This window comes from Channa argus, chromosome 15, assembly GCF_033026475.1.
Source record: "Channa argus isolate prfri chromosome 15, Channa argus male v1.0, whole genome shotgun sequence".
In the NCBI taxonomy this organism is placed as follows: domain Eukaryota; kingdom Metazoa; phylum Chordata; class Actinopteri; order Anabantiformes; family Channidae; genus Channa; species Channa argus.
Genome location: NC_090211.1, coordinates 18968641 through 18995333, shown reverse-complemented (window position 1 = coordinate 18995333; position 26693 = coordinate 18968641). Strand labels below are relative to the sequence as shown.

Sequence of the window (26693 nt, the reverse complement as noted above, 5' to 3'; positions counted from 1 at the left end):
TCAAGAAGAGGCAACATTTGGTTTTCGATGGGCCATTTTCAGCCGGTGCAGGTTGGTTTTTATGTGTTTAAGTTTACTGTAGCTCACATCATTTTCTCCCCAAAAAAGTTTTCAACCCTTTCAAAGCTCATTTTCTTTTACTGGAAAACGTTTTGGTGATCAAATATATGTAAGTATTGAAAGCTCAGAACTGCTCAAGAGAATTTTCTACTTTACAATGACATCATTTCTTACTGTCTGTGTGCTGGATATTATGAATCAGCACATGGCTTCTATAAGTTGCTTAAACTGCACAAAGCTTCAAAAATGGGAAATTGTTAACTCTGCTTTTCAACTATTGTGTGTGTTAGAAGTAAGTCACATAATAAGCAAACTTTAAATTCCAGCTCCAAAGCTGGAAATTTCAGTATGTCAAAATAAACAAAGCTTGGGTGAAAAGGGAGAATTATTTATTTATTTGGGGGGGGGGGGGGGGGGGGTCTTTTTCTCATTCACCACCACCACCACAGTACTAACATCGTTTGCACCTCCATATGTTTGAGAAAGTCTCTATTGTTTGGTCTTTAGCTTGATTTCTAGTGTTTAATCAGGGGGACACCTTGATTAAAAGGGTGGTGTGTGACACCCCTTCCCAGACTTTAATTTAGATGTGTCAAACCTAAGCAGGCAACTGGTGGTCCACAATACAAACAGTGGTCCATATGTCCTCTTACAGCTTTACTACCACACTGCATCTTCTGCACATGCAGCTTCTCTACAGCACACATCCGTGCGTTGCTGAAGAACATAGCTAACATAGCTGATTACCACAAATCAAGCTGACATTAGTTTTAATAAAACAAGTCTTTAGTGGACTTTGCCAATTACATTCCTTGGGTTGGTTTGTGACAGTGATTTTGGATGTATAATACAGAATGATTGCAATTACGATAACCATTTTCTATGGAAACTGATTTGCTACCCACTCTTTCCGTGTGGCATGTTTTTGATAAGTTCAGTCATGTCATTAAAAGAGTTGACAAAGTTCTGGAGGAGGTTGAGTTTTATTTGGAAATCTGACAGGCATGGCTGAACAGTGAGCGCTTACCTTAAACAAAAAACAGAAAAAATAAATCAAGACAGCAGCACTACAGGTAAACGATACTAGTGTTTCAGTATGTCATATTAAACATAAATCCACTTGCGCGCATTATGCACTCAAGTCTCTCTCTCTCTCACTCACACACACACACACACACACACAATTGTCAACATGTGGACATCCTCCAATAATAATCACACTACATCCAGAGGAATTTCAAGCACTGAACAATTACCCACAGTGCAATTACTCTAACTATACACAGATAATTTATATATGTATATGTATATAGGGATTGCAATAAACAGTACTCCATTTAGACAGTTTCATTAAATTTCAAAATTTTCATAGCTTTCCATAAATAGTGAAAAAAAAACAACAAACAAAAACATCTTCACATCTCCTTACCACTGTGATTTAAAATGGTCCCCGAAAAGAACACGAGAAAAATAAACTGTGCACAAAATTTCAGCAGTCTCAAAACAGAAAGACCATCAAAACCACTAACATTTAAAAAAAAAAGAAAAAAAAAAAAAAAAAAAAAAAAGGTCTGGGCAGGGGGGGTAAACGTTGATACTCACAGCACAGACTGGTTACTACATTTACAGGGGTCGGAAGGACTCTGGGTCACTGTACAGGTTAAGATCAGACAACAAATCAGGCAGACTGTCCACACATCATCCCACAACAACCAATACATCATGCCCGTTCTGTACATACAGGACCTGACACAACTGGATGGCTTTAAACAATATGGAAAGATCACTTCTACTCTGGAAACAGCTGTAAGAGATGACCGCCAATGTGTTTCTTTTGCCATCCCATCCTGTCAGACCCGCTGGGTGTAATGGAAGTGGGTGAAAATCTCCTATTTGTTCTTGCTGCTTTGACAGAATGAATGAGATGGTGTTGGATGCAGACACTTATTTTGTAGACAGGATGAGGGCCACAATGAGGCCGTAAAGACCCAGCACCTCAGCGAAGATCAGAATCAGGATCATTCCCACGAAGAGCCGGGGCTGCTGGGCGGTCCCTCGCACACCGGCGTCGCCCACAATGCCGATAGCGAACCCAGCTGCCAGACCGCTGAGGCCCACGCTCAGACCAGCACCGAGATGCAGGAAACTCCTGTTGGAGACAGACAGGGCCATGGTCACTGAACAAGATGATACCAATAAACACAAATCAACATTTAAACATTGTCTACGCAGTTATTCAGGAAACTAATTATTGGGATACTGGTTAGTACTTGTGGTAGTTCTCGGTACAAATTCATCAAAGTCGGTTTTTCACATTTTGAAATTCCTAGAACAAACACTACAGTCCAGCTGCTGACTCAACAGGTTTTTAAGGCAGTGCAGAAGCTATGATGCTCCTAATTGACAACTAATGCTCCAAATTGACTTGAAATTCCTGACTAATTGACTTGAGATATTTAAACTGCAGACAAATAATTTACATACGTATATAGGGATTTTAATAAACATATTCTATCTAGACAGTTTCGTTAAGTCAAAAATATTCATAGCTTTCCATAAATAGTAAAGAAATCTTCTCAATGTTTAATTCAATTAAGTCACAAATGTCAAATTTGTGAAATTTATGATGCTATAGCTGCTTTCAACGTTAATTTGTTGAATCATATTAAAAGCAAACACGTATACCACTTAAACCAGCAGGACACAATAGTTATTAGAATCCAGCTTAACAGACGGGTGCAAGTGTGGGAAAAAGTAGTAGTCAAACACGAAAGACCGGAGAAGTTCTTTTTTTTAAAGAGTTGACAGGAGATAAAAGCAAACGCTAAAGGCCAAAAGAGCAACGGCCTTCGCCTTTGTTCCCTCAGGGGTCGCAACAGCAGAATGTGGTTGATTTGACATGCTTTTTTTATTTTTATTTTTACATTTATTCATTTAGCAGAGATTTTATCCAAAGCGACTTACAAGTGAGGTACAAGGCAGCAAAAATCTAAGTCAAGGAGAAAACTTCAAAGCAAAGTCCTATCAGAAAAGTGTTCACAGTTCACGAGATGCAAGCGTGAAAAAGAGCAGAAAGGATTTTTTCCTTCTTTTTTTTTTTTTTAAAAAAAAAGAGATTTAAGTGCATAGGAAGATGCGGAAGAGTTCTGTTTGCAATTCAATATAAACAATCGAACAAAAAACTCCATTTAAAAATGAATGAAAGTGTCGTCTTACTTGTAAAGGGTGACTCTCTCAGAGATGTTGTTTGCTATCAGCACAGCCACTACCAGCCCGTAGATGGCGATAATACCAGCCATGACCACAGGGATGATGGACTTCATGATGAGCTCTGGCCGCATCACAGACATGGCAGCAATGCCTGTGCCACTCTTCGCTGTCCCATATGCTGCTCCTAATGCTGAGTAAGAAAGAACACAGTGAGTCCTGTTAGTTTGTCTGTCCAACTCAGTCCATGCCAAGTTTTGCCTTTAAATAATTCCTGATCATTTTTAAACTCCGAACAGAAATGACGTGGATTTAGATGGATGCTAGTTAGGAATAACTAGTTGATGGATTTCGGAAGAGACAGTAGCTGCTTAAACACTTTCACAATAAACCCCCATCATGTGGTGCCAGTTGCCCAACTTGCAGAATCTAAAACACGAGCCCTTTTCACATCAGTTTGTAAATGGATAATTCCGCTGTTCTGTATAAAAATAAAATAAAATAAAAAAGTAGAACGCCAAGATTTCAGGGCCAATGCTGACTCTAGTTTATCCAAACAGTGAAAGCAGCAAAACTGCCATTTCTCTTTTGCTTTAAGTGTTGTCTAAAAGAAGGACCTTGGGGGAGAAGGGATGTCATATCTCATAATATATTAGGGGCGACAGGAACGTAGAGTGGTCGTCCACCAATCTGGCTGTTACTGGTTCCTCCGGACACATTTACTTAGTTGCTCCCGGTGAGCGATGGCCAGCTGCATAGCAGCTACCCCATCGGTGTATTAGTGTGTGCGTTTGGGTGAATAAGAAGCAGTTGTAAAGAGCTTCGAGTGCCAATAGGTAGAAAAGTGCTATACAAGTGCAGTGCAGACCATTCGCTCTGCAACCTGCCACTGAGGCCGTTTCTACTACCATAACACAAATAATCAAATACACGCTATACACAAGCATGCAGCAAACTTGCTTGTGTCTGAATCATGCTGTAATTGTGCAGAACCAGCAAAAGCATTATAAGATTTGCATTATATGTCCCGACATTACTACTGGGACGCCAGCAGCTGTCTAAAAAAAAACACCCTGCAATAATTAGCCGAGAAATCAAGAAAAAAAAAAAAAAGTCACCAATGTCACAAATGGCAGCTAGCTTAACCTAGGTGTCATCTCTGCTCTGCTGTCACCTCGTGCTGCTCTACTTTTCACACACTCACAATTACCACTGCACATCACTGATCATGCAAACATGTCAGCTAGAGTCTGCAGCACATCTAAAACCATCTGCTGTCATATCACCTCAACCTTTATTTTGGTAATTTAATTGTAGGAACCTCCTTTTGACGTTTATGAACACTAATTTTTGTTTATCATAAGTTTTTACAAAGCTCTTTGGCTTTCTTCATTTTCGGCTGAGCTCTATTGATGTTAAGTCTTTTCCTAAAAGGTTTTAACTTGTCTAATGTTTGGTTCTGTTTGACACACAAAAACACTGAGCAGTTGGTTTAGACTGTATAGGATATATTGTTATATTATATTATTATATATATTATTGTATATTGTTGAATAGGCAACATAAAATAGTTTGTTTGTTGTTCAGGGCAGGATTTATAGATAATTATTTAGTTTTTAGGTCAGACTGATCAACACGATTTCACATGGGTGGTCAGGAATCTCTTTTCCGTTCCTCTAAGCACAGGATGTTCTTAAGAAGCCGTTTATATTCATGACCAATGTTTCTGCTAGAGAAAGAAAAAGTAACACAATGTAGCTTTTACCGCGTCTCTCTTGCTCTTGTGGGTGTGATAGCACATTTCAGGGTGATCTATGAGTAAATGTTAATAAGAAATGTGTAATGTAATATTTCTGACCATTTTACTAAGACTAAATTGCACAGAGGCAGCATTTGTGTTTTTAATAGATAAAGGAATTACATTTTTATCTGTAGTTATTTTCTGCAGTTTGTATTTTCATATTGTTACCAATTTGTGACATTAGACAGAATGTGATTGAACAGTGTGTGGATTCCACTCTTTTCAGTCACTCCCTGGTGGGGAGCTAAGGCCAACTATCTAACTAACAGCTTTTTGTCGACAGAGTGATGTCTCATCAACACAAACACTGCGGGTGAATTTTACCTTAGTGAGCAGACTCTGGAGCACCTGCTACTGACATGTAAGGGACAGCACTTATGTACATATGTTATGTACTTATGTTAACATTATTCTTAACCCTTCTGAATGTGCAGGACCCAAAACGCAGCAATGTTTCACTTATTTGCAATAAATCCTTGTTCCCCAGGTTTTTAACCAGAAAGTGTTTACACTTAGTCTGTTGTGTAAACTATAAAGAACTTTAGATTGACGAAAGCAGCAGTTTACCTCAATATATAATATTGTACAGATAAGCTACAGAAGACTAATGGCACAGGTAGTAAGACATTTAAAATTAACTTATTTAGATTAATAGTAGATTCAATAATTCAATTGATTGTCATCCCGGATGTGACCAATCTATATTAAATAGAGTTTCTTAGTCAAAGTCATGATACATTTTTATTTAAATTCATTCAGGTACAATGGGAAGAGCAGAGCACTGGCACTGGATATGTTCTCACTCGCTGAGGCAGATGAGGTACTGTTTACTGGTATTAGGGAATAAAGTTATGACCCCAGTCTGTCACTAGTGAGACTGGTTAAACTCCACAAAGTGTCACCTTATACCATGAAATAGGAATTAATTTCCATATTATGAAGAAGGTTGTCAGTGTTTTCTAGACTTGCCATTACATGAATAACCTGTCTAAAAACACCTTACTCCAAGAGCACAATGCTAATTCTTTTTCCTCTGCGACACACTGCCTCCTGCATATATATATATATATATATATATATATATATATATATATATATATATATATATATATATATATATATATATATATATATATATATATATATATATATATATATATATACACACACACACACACACACACACACACACACCAAAATAACCAGACACAACACTTTCCTCCCACACAACATCACTCAGAATATAAAAACAATTCCAATGTTATAACCCTATAATGCTGAAACATTACTTGTGAGTTAACAGTTATATTTTTGGTTTTTAAATTTACATTACACAATAGCATGTATAAGTCATCCACCACCTGAAAAAATACAAGCAAGCTGTATTTAGTGTACATTCTACATTAAACCTACCGTTATGCACTGAAGATATTTATTATAACACCCACTCCATTATCTTTTACGTATATAAGTATCCTTCTTTTTCTCAGCTTGTTGTTTGTAGAAAATTTTAATTTTTAGATAACTTTATCTCGATGGGTGAATAGAAAAAGGGCCACTAGACACCAGAAATCAAACTCCTTGTAAGGGCAAACACACTTAGCCAATAGAACTGAGTTTGATTCTAAAATAATCTTAATATGACAGATTACAGATGGCCTGAGCAGGACAGCTGCCACCTCAGCAAAAGCCTGCGTCACCACCAACAGCTACCAGAAAAGACCCTCCTCTTAAGGTAATAAACCCAATTAGGGGCATTTACGTACATTTGTATATCTGAGCGCTTAGATAACATAGAAATCTTAAATCATGACCTTTTTGTATATGAACTAGTTTTAAACCATAATGCATAACATTAATTTCTTGCACGCAAATACTTGGTAAATAGCCTAATCTACTTCTGAGTCTGATTTATAGTATAACCTGGGCCACAGAGAAGATGATTACCTAAAAGGTTACAATGTGGAAGTGGTTTTGTGGTTGACAGTATGTTTGATATTGCAAGTCTGTACCTTAAAGTATGGACATTCGTGATATGACTTTCACATGACCAAAGTGAAACCTGTTAGCTACAGTGCTACAGGTTGACATCATCTGCTATAATCTGAAGGGTGTTAGCTACAGTGCCTCGGCTTGATATGATCTGGAGGTGGTTAGCTACAGTGCAGCTTGAAGTTGTAGCCCGATGATGGTTTACCATAGTGCTACAGCTGGACATAATCTGGGGGTGGTTAACCACAGTACATCTTGAAATTACAACCTGGAGATGAGTAAGCTTCAATGCTACAGCTTGATATAATATAGTGTGACGCCTTGATGATGATATAACCTTAGATGTAGTGTGCTAGCCACGGTTACAGTGTTAGCTGTACGAGGAGCTCAGCAGCTTCATGTCGATGGAAAGCATTTGCATCGCAACTCATAAAAACGGGCCGTGGCTTCTGATATCGAGAATCAAGCATCTGGCTGGCAAAGCTAATCTTGCACGTCTTATTAACATTAAAGCAGACGCGTCAGATCGTGGTGTAGTTACCGCTGAAGACCATGGCCGCTGAGGCTCCCATCACGGCAAAGAAGGGCGAGTACTCGGGGCTCTCCTCAGAAGACATTCTCACACGTTTCTCGGGGCGATACGGCTACACGGAAGACTATCTTCTTTTTAGGGGTTGCCCCTATCCAACCGTCAGCTTTGCACAGGTTAAAACACCGAGAGGAAGCGACGACGTAACCGACACTGAGAAGACCGGTGTGGAAGAGGAAAATGGCGAAACGGAAAAAGTCACATGATCGACCATCTCGGAAGGAGCCAAATGTTTAAACACGAGGGGGGGGATGCGCGATAAAAACAACTCAAAAATATCGAACGGTTGTTGTTTTTCCGAATTAAAATATATTGTAGACATTGGTTTTAATTTACAGATATTTACTGCGATTACACATAACAGACATTTGTAATACCATACAATGTCACATAAATGAGTTTGCACACTGTGTTTTGTGGTATGTTCTGCTGCAAGTGCGCTGACTGCAGTTGAAAACTACACGCTGCCGTATTAATTATATAGCATCAAATATATACTGAAATCGACACTAATTGAGTGTTTCAGCTATAATTTTAATATTCAACAACAAACAAGCATTGTAATGTAGACGCGATCAGTTAATGCAATAGCGCTGTGTCCTATCCAGCATCCATTCATCATTTAATAGGCCTACAGCAAAGGAGGCCTGCGTGTGTCTGTGTGTGTAGTCTGTGTTTTAGTCACTACATAATAACTTGACAGAGAGAGGTTAATTTAAATCAACGTTTAGATTAATATTGGAGGCAAACAACAAAAAAATACTCGTGTAGCAATGCACGGATTACGGACTGGAGGTTCATCCTGGAGCTGTCTTTGTCAAGGTGACACCAAAATGAAGGTGGGTGTTACAGACGTTCTGTAAAGGAACATTTCAGTCAAAATCAGAGCACTTTTATCGTTCTTTTGAGCAACGTTTGTATTCAAAATACATATATTAAAGGATCAGATTATAGCATCTTTGCACACTTTCGTTTCCTGCAGTGTTGGAAAGTAAATAAATATATTTACTTGAGAACTATTCTTATGTTTTTTGTGTGTTTCCATTTTATAATACATAATATTTATACTCTAATACACATATCTGACAGTTGTCAGACCTTGCAGACTTAAAAGAATATTACAAAATACTGTATAATGAATAAACATGTTGTAGCATTATTATAGTTTAAGAGAAGAAATACATGTTAGATGCAAAAAAACAAGGAACAAATAATTATAATAATAGAAACTTTTCTGCCTCATGTACTAACACACTTTCCTTTGTAGAAGAATCTTCCATTGTCTGATCATCAACCAAAACATAAATTAACAGTTAACATAGGAAAATAAATAAATAAATATAAAAAATATATATGACACAGTCTACATATATTTTTAAAAGTGTTTTATCATTTGATTTGGTGGGTTGACATATTTGATATGAAATAAAACAATCAAGATGATCTCAAAGTCTAGTGTGAGCTTTAACTAAAGGGTTTGGTTGTGTTTGGTTTAAAATGTTAACTACAACAGTCTAGAACCTAGTTTTTGCGGAGAAAATATTTAGCGATAAACTAACTTAATCATAGATTAAATTGTCAGTTTCTTTACTTGGTTGTAAATCATTTGCATTTATTGATTAGTTAAAGTTTGTGACCCACGGACATCACAAGATGCTGGCATTCTTCCCATGTGATGCTCTACCAGCACAGTAATGAGGTCTGACAAATAAAAACTGACAAATAAAATGAATAATCATCTGTGCTGCTAAGATATCTAGCTGTTTGTTGCCCTGTAAGGTGTTTAATGTACATATAAAAACATTTTCATTAATAATTAAAAGTTAAATGCCCAGTTATATAGTGCTTTACAACACTGCTTCTTATTCACCCATTCACACACACACACCAGTGGGATAGGCTGTCACGCAAGGGGCTCACCTGACACACCGAGAGTAACTAAGGGTTCAGTGTCTTGCCCCAGGACACTTGGACACATAGCCAGGAGGCACCAGGACTCGAACCACTTACCCTGTGGTCCATGGATGACTGCCTGATGACAGCTGCTCCAACATTATTAAGAACTCACTGATGTCACCCACTTCTGCACCTCCTGCAAGTATAATGACTCTTTCTTTACTAGAATATGTTTTCAGTTTCATTTTGGAAAGGACCTCAAAAAAGATGCTTAATTTTAATATTGCAGCAGCAAGTAAATGATTAGTTTGCCGTAGAATTATTGCAATTAAAATCCGTCTTAAACATAACTCAATGTAGGGATACATTTACTCACATTCATTCACATTTAATTTGTAAGAAAGCAGGAAACGAGGCCAAGTGACACCTTTACAATGTTTGTTTGGTCCACCAAACAGTGTGTTTGGAACAGGAAATAATGGCAAATTCTCATATTTGAAAGCGGTAACATGACACCTTCGGATAAAAAAAAAATGTAAAAATTTTGAAATATTTGCCAAGTCATTTTTTTTTATAGATTATAGGCAATTGTTTCAGCTCCACACATTTACTGTTGAGTCTTAATATTTATAACAATATAAAGCATCTGATATGATAAGAAGTACATTTACTCAGTGCTGTACTTATGTGTGAATTTGAGGTATACAGTATCTACTTTAAGTATTTTCCTTTTCTGCTACATCATACTTTGACTTCACTACATTTCAGAACCAAATATGCTTTTTACTCCACAGTTTTAAGAACCATATGATTCTAGGTACTAGTTATTTTTTAGATTCAAGTTAGTAATAAAAAAAAATTATAATTGAATTTATTATCTTTGACTATTGGTACTTCAAGTTAAGTTAATACTTGGTACTTTTCAGTTCACTTATTTTGAATGCAGGACATGTATTATATTTAAAATGTCATAATTATACTTAAAGTAATGATCCGAATACTTCTTCTATAACTGCCTAAAAGATTCTTGCTTTTATGTACTAAACCTAAAAAACAAAACAAAAAAACCCATCATTTGATAAATTGGAAGCCCTTTAAATGCCACAGATGTAAAATATTACAAAAACAAAACATTTTTTTACTAGTTACATATTTAGTTTTTGCAATATTTTCTGTTACTTCATGTATTTTTTATTCAAAATATTGTTGTTTTTGACAGACCTTTGACATCAGAATTTTGTAAAAGGAAAATGTTTTTTTTTTTTTTTTGGAAGTTATTGAAATACAATTACACTTACAGTAAGACTGTACCAACACCACCATCTGCTGGCTGACTTGGGAACATTTATTATTTTTTTTTAAATAAAGTTGCCTTAGTTAATTAGGAGTTTCTACTATGATGGAGGAGTGGGATAAGACAAAGTGAACTGTTACTTTTGTTTCGGATTCCCTGAACACACCTGATGCAGCAGAGCAAGGGGTCCTTCAGGACCAGGATTAAGAACCTTTAATCTAAAGAAATATCACTTCAAACTTTAATTTCCTCAACGATCCATTTTTATCTATGTAAATACAGAAAAGTGCTGGAGAGTCAGAGGTAAAATAAAGTACACTAACGCATTACAGACACACTGTATTTTAATGAAATATCAGGTTAAAATACACTTTAATGAAAGACATACATTTAAAAAAAACAAACAAACATAAATATGCTACATAATCCTAGTCAAACTTTACTCTAAACACGATTGAGTAAATGCATGTGTGAGGGCAGCTCAGTGTTAGGCCATACACAAAGTTTAAATCTCAGCTTTGAATAAAAGTGAAGATATGCAGACTGTGAAGTGGAAACTCTAGATGTGAACCCTCAGATTAATGCATCAACATCATCTTGACATCTCCCTCACACACTCAAACACACACTAAAATGTATACATCCAACCAGAAAACAGTCATACTCCAGAAATTTAAGAATTCATTGAGGTTATTTTGTAGGCTTTACCATTGCCAATTTAACACCCCGTTTTTGGCAAAATATGTACAATTACTGGTCTTACACCAACATAAAAATGAGGATAAAACAAGCTTTAAGTATTCCCAACCCTTGTATTACTTTCAAATGTTTCAACATGCCTAAATTTGTACAGTTTGGGCCAGACAATTTAAAAGTGACCCTTAAACCCAAAAGGTCAGAATAATAAACTTCTGCTGATCTCACCTCCAAACAGTGAGGCTGTTCAAATAAGGGTGTCATCACTCAAACACTCTTAAAATTCCAGCACACGCGCACTCGCCTGTGTATCTACTTGTCCCGGCCTTCCACATGCACACAGACACACACACACAAACCCTGCACTCATTCAGTTCATGTCCCAGCACAACTAGCAAATGGGATAGCAACATTGTGGTCACTGGGAAAAAACCATGAAGAACAGAAAAAGATAAGGCATCACATGCTATTCTTGGCAAAGCCGAATGAAGTGAAAAGTGTGGTGCGGCGATGGCTCGACATCAGGAAGCTACACTGGAACCCTTTTAAAAATCGAGCGGATGCAACTTTTGAAAAAGTCAAGAAAAAAAAAGAAAAAGAAAGAAGATTTCCCTCAGTCCCAGCCGTTGTCCTTTATCATGTGGGACAGCTCGATGATGTACTTTCCCTCCTTGTACTTCTGACTCAGTTCAAAAGCTTGTTCCTGGGAGAAGAAGGTTCATTTAAAGTTATATGGAGTTCACAACTCTTTGTTCTACTTTCAGTAACACCATCATTCATTATACTCCACTGCAATCATAGCCCCGGGTTGTTCCTCTCATGTATTACTTACATTTGATCCAGTGAAACCCTGGTAAATTTGTTCATAGTTTAGAAGTTAAGGTATGAACAAATTTACAGTACTGCTAGTTAAATTCATTGTTTTCTGGACTTGACCAAACAAGCTTTGTATACAGTGTTTACCAGAGTCACAATTTTGGTTGAGTCTTGTCAAATGACTAATTATGTGGAAACATTCGTCAAGCTAATCTTTTCTTGATTGTTATAACCACGACTCCATTGAAGATAATATTGAGACTAAAACAATAACAAGAGTGATCATGGGCACGTGCAGCAAATCTGATATTATAGCTCTTTTTGACTCCTTTACAAAGCACAACATTTTACACAGATGTTAAAATGTCTCTAAATCCATTTTGCCTTTCAACTTAGATACCCGCTCTTTATACACACAAACACACTTAAAATTCTTGACCTCATACCTGAACAAGCTGGAAAAGTTACTCACACATTCACCTACAAGCAAACTGCATACAACCTTTCTGTGGTGCAGAATTACCTCGGCAATAGCAACATTTGGAAATATGTGAGATGTACCGAATGTTCAAAGTCTACAGAGTGAAGTCAGGATCTTCGATCACTTTGCAAAATTAAGACATAAACAAGATGTTTCAGAACAGCAGGATTATGTCCTACAACAGTCTTTTTTCTTTTCCCTTTTCTTTAAACATAGCAGTGAGTCAGCTAGCTTAGCTTTTAAACTTTAATGTAGTTAGTGTTTAAAGTTCAGGTACCAGCTTGTACATCCAAAAGCTTTAATTTCGTGTCTTCCACTGAACCTACCATTTAATGTTACTGAGATGCTAATAAATAGTTTAGTACCAACAGTAGAAACTGTGTTAACGCCTGTTGTCGAACATAAATCCGGATTAACCGTGAACAAGTCTGTATGTGTACACACACTTACATATTTCCAGCCCAGCGTGGTGTGACAGTTCTCACAGTAGATGTCAGCCACAGCGTGAAGGCCTGTGAGCAGCAGCCTTTCCTCCGCAGGACCACAGCCCACGTTCACCCTGAAGACAATTACGGTCTCGTCAAATAAACAGCGTCTCACTAAGATGACATCTAAATACAACTAGAAGAAGCGTTTCGAGAAAGAAAATGCACTGCGAGTGCTTCGGCGCTGAAAGGATTTTCCACGGTTGTCACATAAATGATATACAATGTTCATTCTGTTTTTTACAAGGGGGAAAAAAAAAAAAAGAAAAGAGCGGATACATCATGTGCTAAAATCCAAGCTATAGAGGCTAAGACTTGACCATCAGTATTCATGACCTACTGACTGGGGAACAGATTAATTGAAGTGAAATGCAAAATTTGCTCTAAAATGATCTGATGACACATTGCTTGCGGCAAACGCGTCCGATACTGAGACTTTGTCAGAGAGAACTAGAACATTTTTGGAAATGACCGTGGGAAAACATAAAGTCACACAATCTTTTTTTTTTGGTCCACAGATCAAAAATGGAGATAGTTGAAAATAATGTTTTGTGTGTGTGTGTGTGTGTGTGTGTGTGTGTGTGTGTATGTATAGAAAAAAAAACAGACACTCACACAGAGTTGAAGAGGTAGGCTCTGCCCTGACTGCCTTGGAAAGACTGAGAGACAGAAAAAAAAAAGTGTGAAGATAAATTCTGCATGTTTCATGTATCACATGACACATATCAAGCGATATTACAAAACATTTCCAGACTAATTGACCAGTCCACCCCACCCCACCCCCCAGTTTGGCTACCTTTTACCATTTGTGGGAGCAATGACACTGCAGCTAAGCCAAGCGAAAGGATTAGCCCACAAAACAACAAAGCATGGCAGCACACAGACCTTGGAGATAAGATCGTCGTGGTTGGCCAGATGGGCGCGGCAGTGCACGCAGCTGTAGCGGCGGTGGCAGGAGTCCAGGTAAGCCTGGAACGTCTTTGCCTTGGTCAGCTTCACCATGTCTGAGGAGGAAGCAGGAAGAAGTTTTCAGGGTTCTGCAGACACAAAGGCACTAAGCAGGTTTCTCTCTCTCTTTTTTTAGTTTGATCAGTGTTACCCTATCAGTGAGGAATTCCAAGCAGTCACACAATCAGATTCTCAAACAACTATGAACACATCTAAAAACAGCAATACATAACCTATAAATAACCTCAACTAAGCAACAGTACAAGGTAGTTACTACTAGGTGCTGCACTGACCGCAGACTTCACACAATAGCACATTAATTTATTTAGTTCCTGGGTTCAGCATTATCATTTATTTTGCTGATTTTTGTATCTGTCATATGAAGTGTCTTCAGAATATGTTTAGACCCTTCAATTTTTTATTTTATACAACAAATGTTAGATTTTAGTTTTAAATTGCATGTTCACATCTCAACTTACACTGAGTAAACAAAAAATGTTTGGTGGCTTGGCAGGGCCACCCCTGGTGGGGTGGGGTTTGAACCTGCGGCCTTCTGCATTCAAACCCGGTGCCCTACGGCAATGAAATGGCAACTGTCGCCTCAATTTAAATTCATATGCACTTTAGAGCTGGTTTTCTTCAAAGACTTTCCGTGTTTGGCCGGATTCACCCTTCCCTCAGGTCTGATTAGTCTCGCTGTCTCTGCAGATGAGACCCCCCCCCCCCACACACACACAGCTTTGCGCTGCTACCAACATGCTTCACTGTAGTGATTGTATTAGCAGGTGATGAGCAGTGCTTGCCGTTCACCAGACAGGCTTGGAGTTCTGCCCACAAAGTTTAAGTTTGTCATCAAACAAGTGAACGTTTGCCCTCATGCTCTCAGAGTCCTTTTAATGTGGTTTGGCAAATTCCAAACAGGCGGTGGATTCTTAAAAAGCACTAATCAAAAAATGTCAGACCGATGAAGTATTGCTAAAAGCTCTGTCTTTCTGCCAGATTCTCCAGCCTTTGCAGAAGACTTCTGAAAGTCTTTGCCATGTAACCATGTACCTTTTTGCCCTCATTACTTAAGTCAGCCAGAACCAACTGTAAGACGAGAACTGTGGGTTTCAATCGAATTCTATTTTAAATATTTGAGGGCACTTTGTTCCCTGGAAGATTTAAAGCTTTAGAAATGTTTTAATCTGTTGCTTAGTTTTTGTCGTCACATGCAGTATAAATTATGGGCCTTAAATCTGAAAAACAAATTCACAGTAAAAAAAAATAAAATAAAATAAAAAAAGTGTATGAGCCCTCGTAAGTGATATTTTCACGATCAATTCTGACTGAAATCAAGTTTTAAAAACACTGAGGAAAATGAAGGATGCACCTGACCACAATTTGGCCCTTTTATAGCCAAAGATAAGAAAACTTCTTTAACTGTGAAACTTTGGCTGCTTTTCAAATTGTGATTAAAAATGCAAATTTTCCCAAAAACAATGTTTTCACTTACTGCCATTACGGGCTATTATGTGTAGATTGATGGGATTTAATAAGGTTGACAAACCTTAATAAGGTTCATAAGGGGGGGGGGGGCTTAACTCAAGATCCAGTTTATCAGGCAGTTTGCCACCTGCTTCAGAGTTTGCACAAACAATCCGTGCTTCATTAGATTCATTAGGGCAAAGCCAAATTCAAGCCTTGGGGACCTAAGCTGAGCCGTATCTGCATTGTCCAGCGCTCCTGTGTCCGATTGTCAATCACTTATTAGTGACACACAAGCATCAATATGGCCTGATGCATTTGTCAGCTACGACCTAGCTCCGTATGTTAGCTCGCCTGCTAGCTCCGCAGCAGCAGCTAGCGGAGGAAGAGAGGCGCATTGCAGGCTATTCTCCGGTGTGTGTCGACTCACCTGTGTCAGCGAGGGTCTTCACAGTCTACAGAGGGGCCCAATGTGTCTGACAGCTAGAAACCATCCGATTAAAAGGAGGTCTGAGGTGGTGGTCGGCTCGGTCAAACAACAGGCGACCACGCGTCGGTGGCGGCTCGGACAATGAAGACAACGCGGACAGCCTGTGGTTACTGCAGCGGAGCCCGTTTACCCCCGGCGCCTGTCTTAAAAATATACCTGTACCAGCTTCCAAAGATCCTCCGCGGTGTTTTGGTTAAAACGGGAGCAAGAAAAAAGGGACAATGCTGGCAGACTGACAGAGGGATTGCGCTTCGGCCCCCGGCGGGAGGAACAAAATTGGTTTGTTATGAAAACACGCAGAGGAGGAAGTCTAAAGACTGCAAAACAAATCCGTGTCGACCAATCCGAAGCCTTGGACTGACGTTTAGAATGTGGGTCAACCAATCAGAGGCGACTTCACAGGCGCCCCGGTATCGCTATCAGCCTGATTGTTGGTGCAGATTCAAAGGTGGTTATTATTATTTCCTGCTGCTGATGTGGGAGAAAAGTCTCTACACTGGATCCAAGCTGTGGCATCTACAGACTAGAAAGCAGAGTTTTTTTTAATATGACCTTAAAGTTTGTTTTAAACTTTTAAATCTATTCGTCCCAATAATATAAGTAAATTGTTTGAATGGGGCTTAATTGGATAATTGGTGTATATATTATTGTAATAAATAAACTAATGGAGTTGGGGCACAGTTTGATGGATTTTTATAGGGAAAACTATTCTTAAATTACCATAAAACATTAAAAGTATTACCTTACCATAGAAGATTAAAACAATGCTATTTGTCCACTTTGATCATTTAGTCATTTAGTTTAATGGCCATTGGGATCTCCTTGTGTTGTTCTGTGGAGCACTTGACCGTGACTAGTGTCTGGCTGAAAGTGCTCCTCTGTGCAGCCAGCGTGCAGTGGAGTGGGTGGGAGGGATTTTCCAGGATTGAGAGGCGTTTGGACAACACTCTCCTCTCAGCCACGACATGCAGAGGGTCCAGCTTCTGCCCAGCACAGAGCCAGCCCCCCTTATTAGTTTGTCCAGTCTGTTACTGCCTGCCACCTTCATATTGCTGCCCCAGCAAACCACAGCATAGAAGGCGCAGCTGGCTGCCACGGACCAATAAAAGGAGGAACTCAGAAAATACAGCCTGCTCTGTGGTATACAGATGTAAACACAGAAGTTGATGTAACTTGTAATACGGCCTGTCAGTCCATCAATGTCCTCACACAATGTTTCTCACAGAGTGGCCTCTAAACATCCCTGCAGGGAATTTGTGGCCCCTTCAGACCATGTTTTCACTGCTGGGGGGGGCACCGCCAACAGTTCAATGTCCGGGCAACAGACTCTTTCTTTCACAGTAACATGACCAGCATGACACCACCTGTTGTTGATGTACATGACTAGGCCCCTTCCTTTCCTCTCTCCTTCGATCCGCCCGAACTGTACGGAAGCCGTCAATACTCATGCATGTGTCGGGCATACTGTCCTGCAGCCATGTCTTCGTGAAACACATTAGACTTGCAGCTGGTTTGGCGCATTTCCTAAATTTTACATTAAAGTTCTGACTGGGTCATCATCAGGGGTGAAACTGGATTGTTGACACTTTGTTGTTTACAGCCCAGAAGTAAAAAAACTCTCACAATTACACAGGAGACATGAAGACCAATAAAAGAAACACACATCTCCACAGTAAGGACATGATTTAATTATAAAACAATGTTAAAGTGTTTAGTATTATTCATGCATTTTATTTCAAACCTTTATTCCATTAATTCATTAGAGCTACACAAAGTGAAGCAGGTCAGAAAACACAGGCTCTGTTTCACCAACAGACCAGCTGATTATTGTCAGTGGACTTTGACCGTGGCCTGTGAAAACTAGGACACAAGTGGAGTTTACTGCACACGTAAACCCTCTGTTTACATGTGCACATATTGCAGAAGTGACACTTTACTGAACACAGATGCACAACCGAGCGTAGATACTACTTTATCAAAAGTTCACACATGTATATGGCCTTATTTTTAGTAAACCAAATAGGCGTACGCCTTTTTTTTCACTTTCATTTTCAAACCTGTGTTTGTGCTCCTTTCATCTAAACACCACAGAAGCCTTAAGCCATGCGAGAAGTGCCGGATTTTTTTTAATGGTATTTTTATTTGTTTGAGTCCAACACTTACACCAACCAATCAAATAAGGTCAGAAGATAACAGTCACAGTCAAAACAAAGTCACATTCACGCTCTTATCATGAGAAATGTGATGTCAGGTGACCATTAGTCCAGCTGGTTAAATATTCACAGTAGGACTTACAGATTAGATGGAAAGTCAATGGGTGTGTCTGGTAAAGTCTGAAAGACTTTGGGTGGAGGTTGGAAAAGTACAGGAAAATGACTGCAGGTCATGTCACAATTAAGCAGAGCTTAAAGAGCTGAATGATCATGAGTGATCTCGTCACGGATCTCACACTTTGTTGCCTTTATTTCTCGTGACAGCCTCTGTTATTTCAAACAAGTCTCACTAGGTACAAAGCTGGCCCTTCAGGTTAATCCTGAGTCTGGTTCCTGCAAAGGTAGCTCGACAGAAGAGCAGGATAGTCACTCATGACCCCGGTAGCACCCAACTCAAAGGCTGCTTTTATGTCCTCATCTTTATTGCATACAAACAGATGCACCTGCAATAACAGATATGTGTCAATATTAATCAATCAGCTTTTCACATTAATAGAAATCACAGGTTAAGGCCGGTTAGTTTTGTGTTTTTGCTATGACACACAGAGACTCAAACCAACAGGGAGTTGTGTTTGCTCATCAATATGTCTGAGAATCCAGCTCCATTGTAGCTAAAGAACTATTAGAAACACCTCATAGAGTCACATGGCTGCACTGTGTGACATGTTTCCTCATTCTGAAAAATCAGGGGCTGATCTTTTGGTGAAAAAAACAAAAAAGCCACGTGGAGACAGTTGTTTGCTTCTCTGCACATGTTATCGCACCCGTCCACAGGGTACGTCAGTTCATTTCAGCCCATTATTACGTTTCAGCAGACGACTTTGCTTGTTATTATGAGCCACGGTGCGTCTGATCGTTGCTGATCGAGGTTATAGTAACAAATGCAGAGTTACAACGTGCTTAGTATCTTGCGGCGTTTTACATCAGGTCGGCAGAATAAGAAGAACGGTGACAGTTTCCGTAGAAACGACTCCGAAAACCTCACAAGATATTCAAAGATGGGGGTCATCCGCAATGTACAGTGACTGATCCACTGATTAACTAACTAGTCTAACTAACCAGCTGATTCAATTAGGCTAGAATTAAACAATGTTGCAGTGTATCGTATGTGTAAAAACATAGCAGGTACCTTTTAACTATAGTAATCAACTGTACTATTTATGAAATTGAGGTGGACAGGTCATCTTTCTGTTTGCATCTCTCGAGCCGATCACTCTGAAAAGTTTAAACCATTATAAAGTGTGGACTTTATAATGGTGATGTTTCATACCTGAATTCCTCGAGCTGCAAGGTGTTTAAAGAGACTTTTCCTCATAGTTATTCTGGAATGGAAAAAACAAACAAACAACTATACAAAAATGTCTGAAAATAATCCAAAAATGTGATGTTAGGTGGGTCATTTAAACAGCGTACTTGCATTCCACCGTTTAATCAACTTTATTCCTGGAATAGTTTGCCAGCTTCTCTCTAATGACTGTTTTAGAGTTAGCTGCAGCGGTTCCTTTAAAACCTTTACTCACTTTTCCAACAAGTAGATGACCAGCCTGTTCCTCAGGATGGCGTCGTCAGGAATGTACGTCCTTCAACACCAACAGGCAGAGAAAAAACGTTTATCTTACATCAAAATATCAGTAAGAGGAGAAAAATCAACAAAGATTAAAAAAAAAGCTGATGTAACTTATGAAGTAACTTATGTATCATCATGTGTACATACAAAATACAATGAACTAATAAATGTAATGCCGAATGAGATGGTTACATTTGTTACAAGTTGTTCGGTCTTTATGTTTTTTATTAGGTAACTTTTCCCCCCATCTGAACACTTGTGTGCAGTTTGCTAATTATAAAGTCTACTACTCTCCTTTCGGCTTTATCCCACGAGTTCAGGGTCGAACAGCGGATCATTGTCCACATGTTGATTTGGCACAGATTTTACGCCGGATGCCCTTCCTGACACAAACCTCCCCAATTTCTACCGGGCTTGGACCGGCACGGCATCGCTGGGGAGGGGGAATGGGCTGTTAGGGGTTCAGTGTCTTGCCCAGGGACACTTCCAGGGATCGAACCACTCACCCTGTGGTCCGTAAGCAACTGCCTTTACCAACTGACCTATAGCTGCCCCCATTGCTAATTATAAAGTAGTTTTCAATAAACATTATGATATTTTACTTATATTATATATTTAACTAATATTAAGTGTTGATTTTTTTTGAGTAGTTCTCTCCTTGAATCTTTGCATGAATTAAAACCGAACAAGGGAACTGACCTTTTTAGATTTGGAGCAAAGCTGCACTAAATTTTTATTTGTTTTATTGATTTCAGCAACAGTGTCAAATGCCATCTTTTTTTTTTTAAATACCTGTAGCTCAGCCTGTACAGAAGTACTTTTTTAGGCAAGTGCATTAAGTTTTATCACTTTTTCCACTTCTAAGTGGCAGTAATGGAAAAAGTAAAGTACAAATGCCACAGGGTAGAAGTACTCTATTACAAGTAAAAGAATTCTAAGTAAGTAAAAGTGAATTACTACCTTCAAGTACTAAAACTAAACCTCCGTGAATATGACAGTATTGGAATATAATTATTGCTGCATTAATGCGTTCATAACTTTAATGTCACAGCTGGATGATGGATTTGAACGATTCATTTAATGACCTTTTACACTACATGATCATGTGTTTTGAATCCAATAATAATAAACTGTACTGCGTTGCACATTGCTTGGTAGCTTGGGAATTCTACTTGTTTTGTGTTTATTCTGATTCTGGAAGAAACTACAGATCTAAAATAAATGCAGCGGATTACAATTACAATTTGCCTCTGAAATGTAGAAAAATACGAAGCAGCAGAAATTGAATCCCCCAAAGCAAAAACGCTGAACACATTCAGACACACACCTGTTCATGACGCGCAGCAGGTAGAACTGCAACAAACTCTCTCCCAGCGGCACGAAGGGCAGCAGGCCGCTGTAGAACAGAAGCAGGAGCAGAGCACCTCGTTGCATAGTGAAACTGTACGGCATGGAGCCGTTCTGCAAGGAGGAGGAGAGACAGGAGACAGAGGGAAACAGAGAGACAGGAGACAGAGGGAAACAGAGAGACAGGAGACAGAGGGAAACAGAGAGACAGGAGACAGAGGGAAACAGAGAGACAGGAGACAGAGGGAAACAGACAGACATGAGACAGAGGGAAACAGAGAGACAGGAGATCGTTTTTCATGACTATGCTGAACAAAAATGTGAGTCTGTGCATTTGTTGTATTATACTGTAAGTGCAGCTCTGTCTCCCCCAGGTGGTTAATGTACCATTCTGCGACATTCCTTCATGATGCTGGACTCCACAGACGCCCAGACCGTGATCTCTTCCCTGTTATACTTTTTCACCAGGTCAGACACCTGCAGAGGGGGGAGGCCACTGATTAAATACGAAGGAAATATGTTGAGATATGAAATTGGCAAAAAAATCAACACTTATGTTAAATATATAATATAAGTCAAATATTATAATGTTTAGAAATATAATATTCAGAAAAAAAAAAAACCTCAAAGGACGCTTATGGTTTTTCCAGTCTGTCATAAAATAACAGTCATGTGACCCCATGGACACTTCAGCAGTCTGAGTTAAACAAATAAAGTATTTTTTGTATATCAGGGGAAATTTTAAGATTTTACAGTGACTTCGAAAGATGCTTTTTGATTTAGCTGAATCGAGTTTAAGCTAAACTGTATCAAAATCAAATATTGTATCACAGCTTCACCGTGGGGTCAAGTTTTAGCAGCGATGCGGGAGTTAAGTAAAGGATCTGACACATCCAGTGATCCTAAGTTAAACATTTTTTGCGACCCCAACCGGTCGAGGCAGATGGCCGTCCACCCTGAGCCTGGTTCTGCTGGAGGTTTCTTCCGTTAAAGGGAGTTTTTCCTCTCCACTGTTGCCTATGGCTTGCTCCAGGGGGAATTGTTGGGTTCTCTTTATATATCTTTATAATCTTGACTTTATTCTGTAAAGTGCCCTGAGATGACTTTGTTGTGAATTGGCGCTATATAAATAAAGTTGAATTGAATTGAATTGAATTGAAGTGCTGCTCAGACTAGGGCTGTATTTTAAGGGGAACTTTACCTTTTTTATCAGCTCACTGTTGTTCTCTTTGATCTCAGCACTGACAGCCACCTTCGGAAACTTCCTGAACACATCCTCCAGCAGAGCAAACTTCCTGTCTGCACCACTGCTGCAGCGACCTGGAGGGTGGGAGAGGTGAAAATGAAGAGGCGCACACACAACCGCGGACCTGCTTCTCCACCGAATTGTTTTTTTGGTTTTTTTGTTAATGGTGGAAAAAAGAGAAAGAGGAGGAGGAACTCGCCTTCATCAAATGTCACCTCCAGTCTTTCCTTATACAAAGGCAAATCCTGAAAGAGTTGAGAATCACAAGTAAACACACAGAGAATCATATTTACTGTGGTAGTGAAGGTAACTACACTGGATCAAATGCAGTAAATGTATAAATTTGGGGATAATCTTCTTGAGTTAGTCTGTTCCAGATTTGTTACCTGAATGCAAACTTGAACATAAACAAATACTTGAGAAAATGTTGGTAAAGCTGCAGTTTGCTTTCTATGACTTTCGTTTGTAAGTGTACATGACGGCTTTAAACGAGAGAGTAAGAACTTTTTTCCATTTTTCTATTGGGACTGTTATTATAAAGTCTTTGTTTGATATAATGTTATAAAGTTTATACAACAGTTTCTTTGACTCGCGTTATTGTACAATTGCATAGTGTGAGCAGAGAGATGAAATAATCGGAACAGAACGTTCCTCCAGGTGATGTCATCTGGAGGGTTTTTTTTTCCAGCTGGAAGTACATGGAAATTTTAATACAGGGAAGTCAGAGGGAAGATTTATGTCATTCATTCACATCTACCATCCAAACTAGAACCAAAGGAAGCAAGTTTAATGTCGGTGAAAGCGTCTTTTGAATCTTTTAGACGCTTCTCTCTTCAGCACAAACCCATTGTGCAATCTTAAAACACATCATGCACGTCCCAGTCAACATCACATCCCAGATCAGTTCCGCTGCACTCACTCACTCACTCACACACACACACACACACACACACACACACACACACGCAGAAAACACAAAACAAAACTGAAAGCCGGATCAAAAATAACAAAGGAAAAATGTTCAGCAAATACACAAATCCTGCACGATGCACAGCTCTTTGCAGGTTTACTTTAAGTTCTGAAGGGTTTTACTCACTATCAGTTTACTTTTTAGCAAATATTTGTCTTTGAATGCAGTCAATTATATTATCCTCAGGTTTTCTAGTCCTTTCCAAGCTTGTATTAAAGTGTATTAAAGTAAGTATTTTACCTGTCTATCAACAAGACTCTACAACTATGTGTTTTTGTCTTTTTGTGACTTGTCTTTTTCCTCCCAACACTGGTGCATGGACAGAAAGGCAAACACCACATGTCCCCTTGTGACAGCTGTGACCTTTGTCCTAACCAGCAGCGCTGCAGGATGTGTGTCCGGCTACCTGTTGGTTGAGTGAGGAGATGTTGACATCGTGGCCGGTCTGCCTCAGCAGATTCTCATCGTGCGACACCACCACGTGTCCGTCGCAGGTCATGTGACAGTCGAGCTCCAGCATCTCGGTGCCCTGCTCCACGGCACTGGAGACGGAAGAACGGGAAAACTAACAAATGAGGATAATTGTAGTTGTTTCTAGCAAAAGCAGAGATATCCTGCAGCACAAAAATCCCAATGCCCAAAAAGGACAAGGCGGAGAAAAATAGTTTTAGGAACCCTGGACCATTTATATCTATGATCCTAATATTTACTTTTCTCAACATGTTCATTTTAATCAAATGGGGCAATTCATTGGACAGCTCACCGGGGTGTATAAGTTGAGAGATGCTAAAAGTAGTTCTCCAAACTAATTCTTGTTTGATCACATGTGGGACTATCTGCGTTAGTTCAGTACTCACTTAGTGAATGCCTCTATGGTGCTTTCTATCCTCTCTCCACTTCCTGAAAACAAACAGATTGAGTCCATCAGCCAAGGACCCAAAAAAAAAAAAAAAAATACAGAATGTACAGCACTTTCAAAAACTGTTTTTCATCTGCTTTTTGCTACACAGTTACATAAGTTTTGTTTTTGAAGGAAAAAGTGACATTTGGCTTTTTAGGGGTTAGTTTTTTAATTTGCCAACAGCTGGTGAAATAATTTTCCTATTAAGAAATGTAGGGGTAATACGAGATAGTCAGTAGCATAGCAACACTGACCTGCTATAGTATGATAACGTGTGATTTTATGCATACATGCACAGACCTCCTAAAATTGGATGTGTATGTATTAAATTAAAGGTGTAAAGCTGGAAAGTCAGTATTGGTGGTACAAAAGCCAGATTTATAAAGTGATGAGTGCATGAACCAGGAGAGCTTTGTTCTTGGTTCTTTAAGCCACAGTGAAACTTTAAGATATAAGAAAACCTTTTTGGCTTCTTGAAACCCTGGCTGTTGACTGACACTCCCTCCTTTGCATCGCACATGTCACTATCATGTTTTAAATTACACAGCTCGACTCTCGATGCTTCCCTTCCTGCAGCCAGTCGCGCTCTTACCTCCTCTGTGAGAGATGTGTCGCGAGTAGAAAGCTGTGCGCTTCTTCCTGTGCAGAATGTGCGGGTTCTTCAGCAGGTACGCCGAGACGAGAGCGTATCCTCCCACTGCTGGGAGCACGAAATACAAAAAGCTGCTCATTCTCCCCTGAAAAATGACATCCAGTGAGCTCCGGCTGGTCTCTGGGGAAAAAAAACCTCACACAGTAGGCAGCAAAAACTGTGATTAAACTAAACTGGCAGACAAGTGTTTCCTTCTGAAGAAGAATAAAACTGGACAGACTGGTAAGACCTGAGCGAGTCCTCCAAGTGTTTCATTACGCAAGTATGGAGCAAGTCTCTTACTCATTCTGAGCACCTGAAACCTGCAGAGCCGTAAAATCAGTTAATGAAGAACCAGCTCATAATCCATGGCTTGCCTCATCACTCTGTGCCTTTCACTGGCCTCTCCTCATTCTGTGGCGACACAGTTTCCCTCTTTACACTTCTTTTGTTCTGCAGGAACCCTGTGAGTCCATGTGTCACACCTGGGAACGGCATGTTTGCCAACACTTTTCCAGGCGCTCTTTTATTCCGCTTCCCTGAAAGCTATGATAGCTACAGAACAGATCTATGGGTAAATTTGCTTCATGACAACCCTTTCACGTTTGAAGGGGTGGGGGGGGGACATCTATTGTCCTTTCTGGGTGCAATGTATTAACGTGGCATTTGTAGAAAGACGCCACTGTGGGCACAGTTTCTGGGCATATTTGACAAAGGGGATGTGTGCAGATTCGTTAACTCTGACCCAGAGGCCCAGAGTTACAAAAACATGCTCCACATACACCACAAAGTCAGCAGAGCGTAGACGCTGTATTGTTCCCCTTCAATAACAAAGCTAGAATGTGCAACAAGCAGAGAACAGAGAGAACAGTTTGCTGCAGAACAATGTGACTTTCTAGCACTTTCTCACTTTGGCAAGTTTAATATATAAGACACAAAATCACGAATGACTGTGGACAATGTATCTGTCCTCTGCTCTGTCATTTCAGCCATGGTTAAAGAATCTGGGAATGTTGGGCGGGAAAATCCGTGCTGAGACATGTCACAACGAGGGAAGGGAAAATCTGCACAGCTGGAAAAGCGACTCGACATTTCTTAGACTTGTTCTCAGGCTTAAAGCTTTGCAGCTGGTTTCTGCTGCTGGGGTAAAGAGCTGCAAGTTTAATGCTGAGAGTAGATGGCAAATTAACAAACGTTAAATATCATAATAAGCTGCTCTGTGTCATGAGCAGATTAAAAGACAGCATGGTCATTGGACACAGACATGTAAAAGGCCCCACACCCGTTCTACACCATTTTGGGCAAGAGTTTTGTGGTTGTGTTGAACTTATTGCTTTTTGGTCCCATTTTCTCGAAATTACTACATTATTATTTTCATGTTCGCGCGCACTTTTGTCACTGGGCCATTTTTGTGTGTGTATGTTTTAGGCTTTATTAAGGTTCCTTCGTGTTTCTTTGTTGTGGTGGTGTTGGGGCGGCGCCAAATGGACTAAACAGTGCTGAACAGTTTGATGCCACATTTATAATCTGATAAACTGGTATCTGGATGGAAAAGGTTAAAGACCACAGGAGGAAATAAGAAACATCAGCAGTTGT

At 39.4% G+C, this 26693-nt stretch overlaps 3 protein-coding genes across 3 annotated transcripts; all 3 read right to left on the bottom strand.

Annotated features, from left to right (window-relative positions):
- Nucleotides 1-1024: 1024 nt before the first annotated feature.
- Nucleotides 1025-7843, bottom strand: atp6v0ca (ATPase H+ transporting V0 subunit ca). Its single transcript, XM_067476834.1, has 3 exons — nt 7602-7843; nt 3277-3460; nt 1025-2209 (listed from the first exon to the last, which is right to left on the bottom strand). Exons 1-3 carry the CDS (start codon nt 7675-7677, stop codon nt 2005-2007), a joined length of 465 nt encoding a protein of 154 aa, XP_067332935.1. The 5' UTR covers nt 7678-7843; the 3' UTR covers nt 1025-2004.
- A 3322-nt stretch (nt 7844-11165) lies between these two features.
- ypel3 (yippee-like 3) lies at nt 11166-16545 on the bottom strand. The gene is made up of 5 exons (XM_067476833.1): nt 16163-16545; nt 14203-14321; nt 13933-13976; nt 13283-13391; nt 11166-12238 (listed from the first exon to the last, which is right to left on the bottom strand). Exons 2-5 carry the CDS (start codon nt 14317-14319, stop codon nt 12149-12151), a joined length of 360 nt encoding a protein of 119 aa, XP_067332934.1. The 5' UTR covers nt 14320-14321; nt 16163-16545; the 3' UTR covers nt 11166-12148.
- Nucleotides 16546-17890: 1345 nt separating this feature from the next.
- gdpd3a (glycerophosphodiester phosphodiesterase domain containing 3a) lies at nt 17891-25482 on the bottom strand. The gene is made up of 10 exons (XM_067476832.1): nt 25059-25482; nt 24423-24465; nt 23972-24107; nt 22795-22840; nt 22551-22669; nt 21737-21826; nt 21330-21463; nt 19956-20015; nt 19706-19757; nt 17891-18878 (listed from the first exon to the last, which is right to left on the bottom strand). The coding sequence occupies exons 1-10, from the start codon at nt 25195-25197 to the stop codon at nt 18750-18752; spliced, it is 948 nt and encodes a 315-aa protein (XP_067332933.1). The 5' UTR covers nt 25198-25482; the 3' UTR covers nt 17891-18749.
- Nucleotides 25483-26693: the final 1211 nt, after the last annotated feature.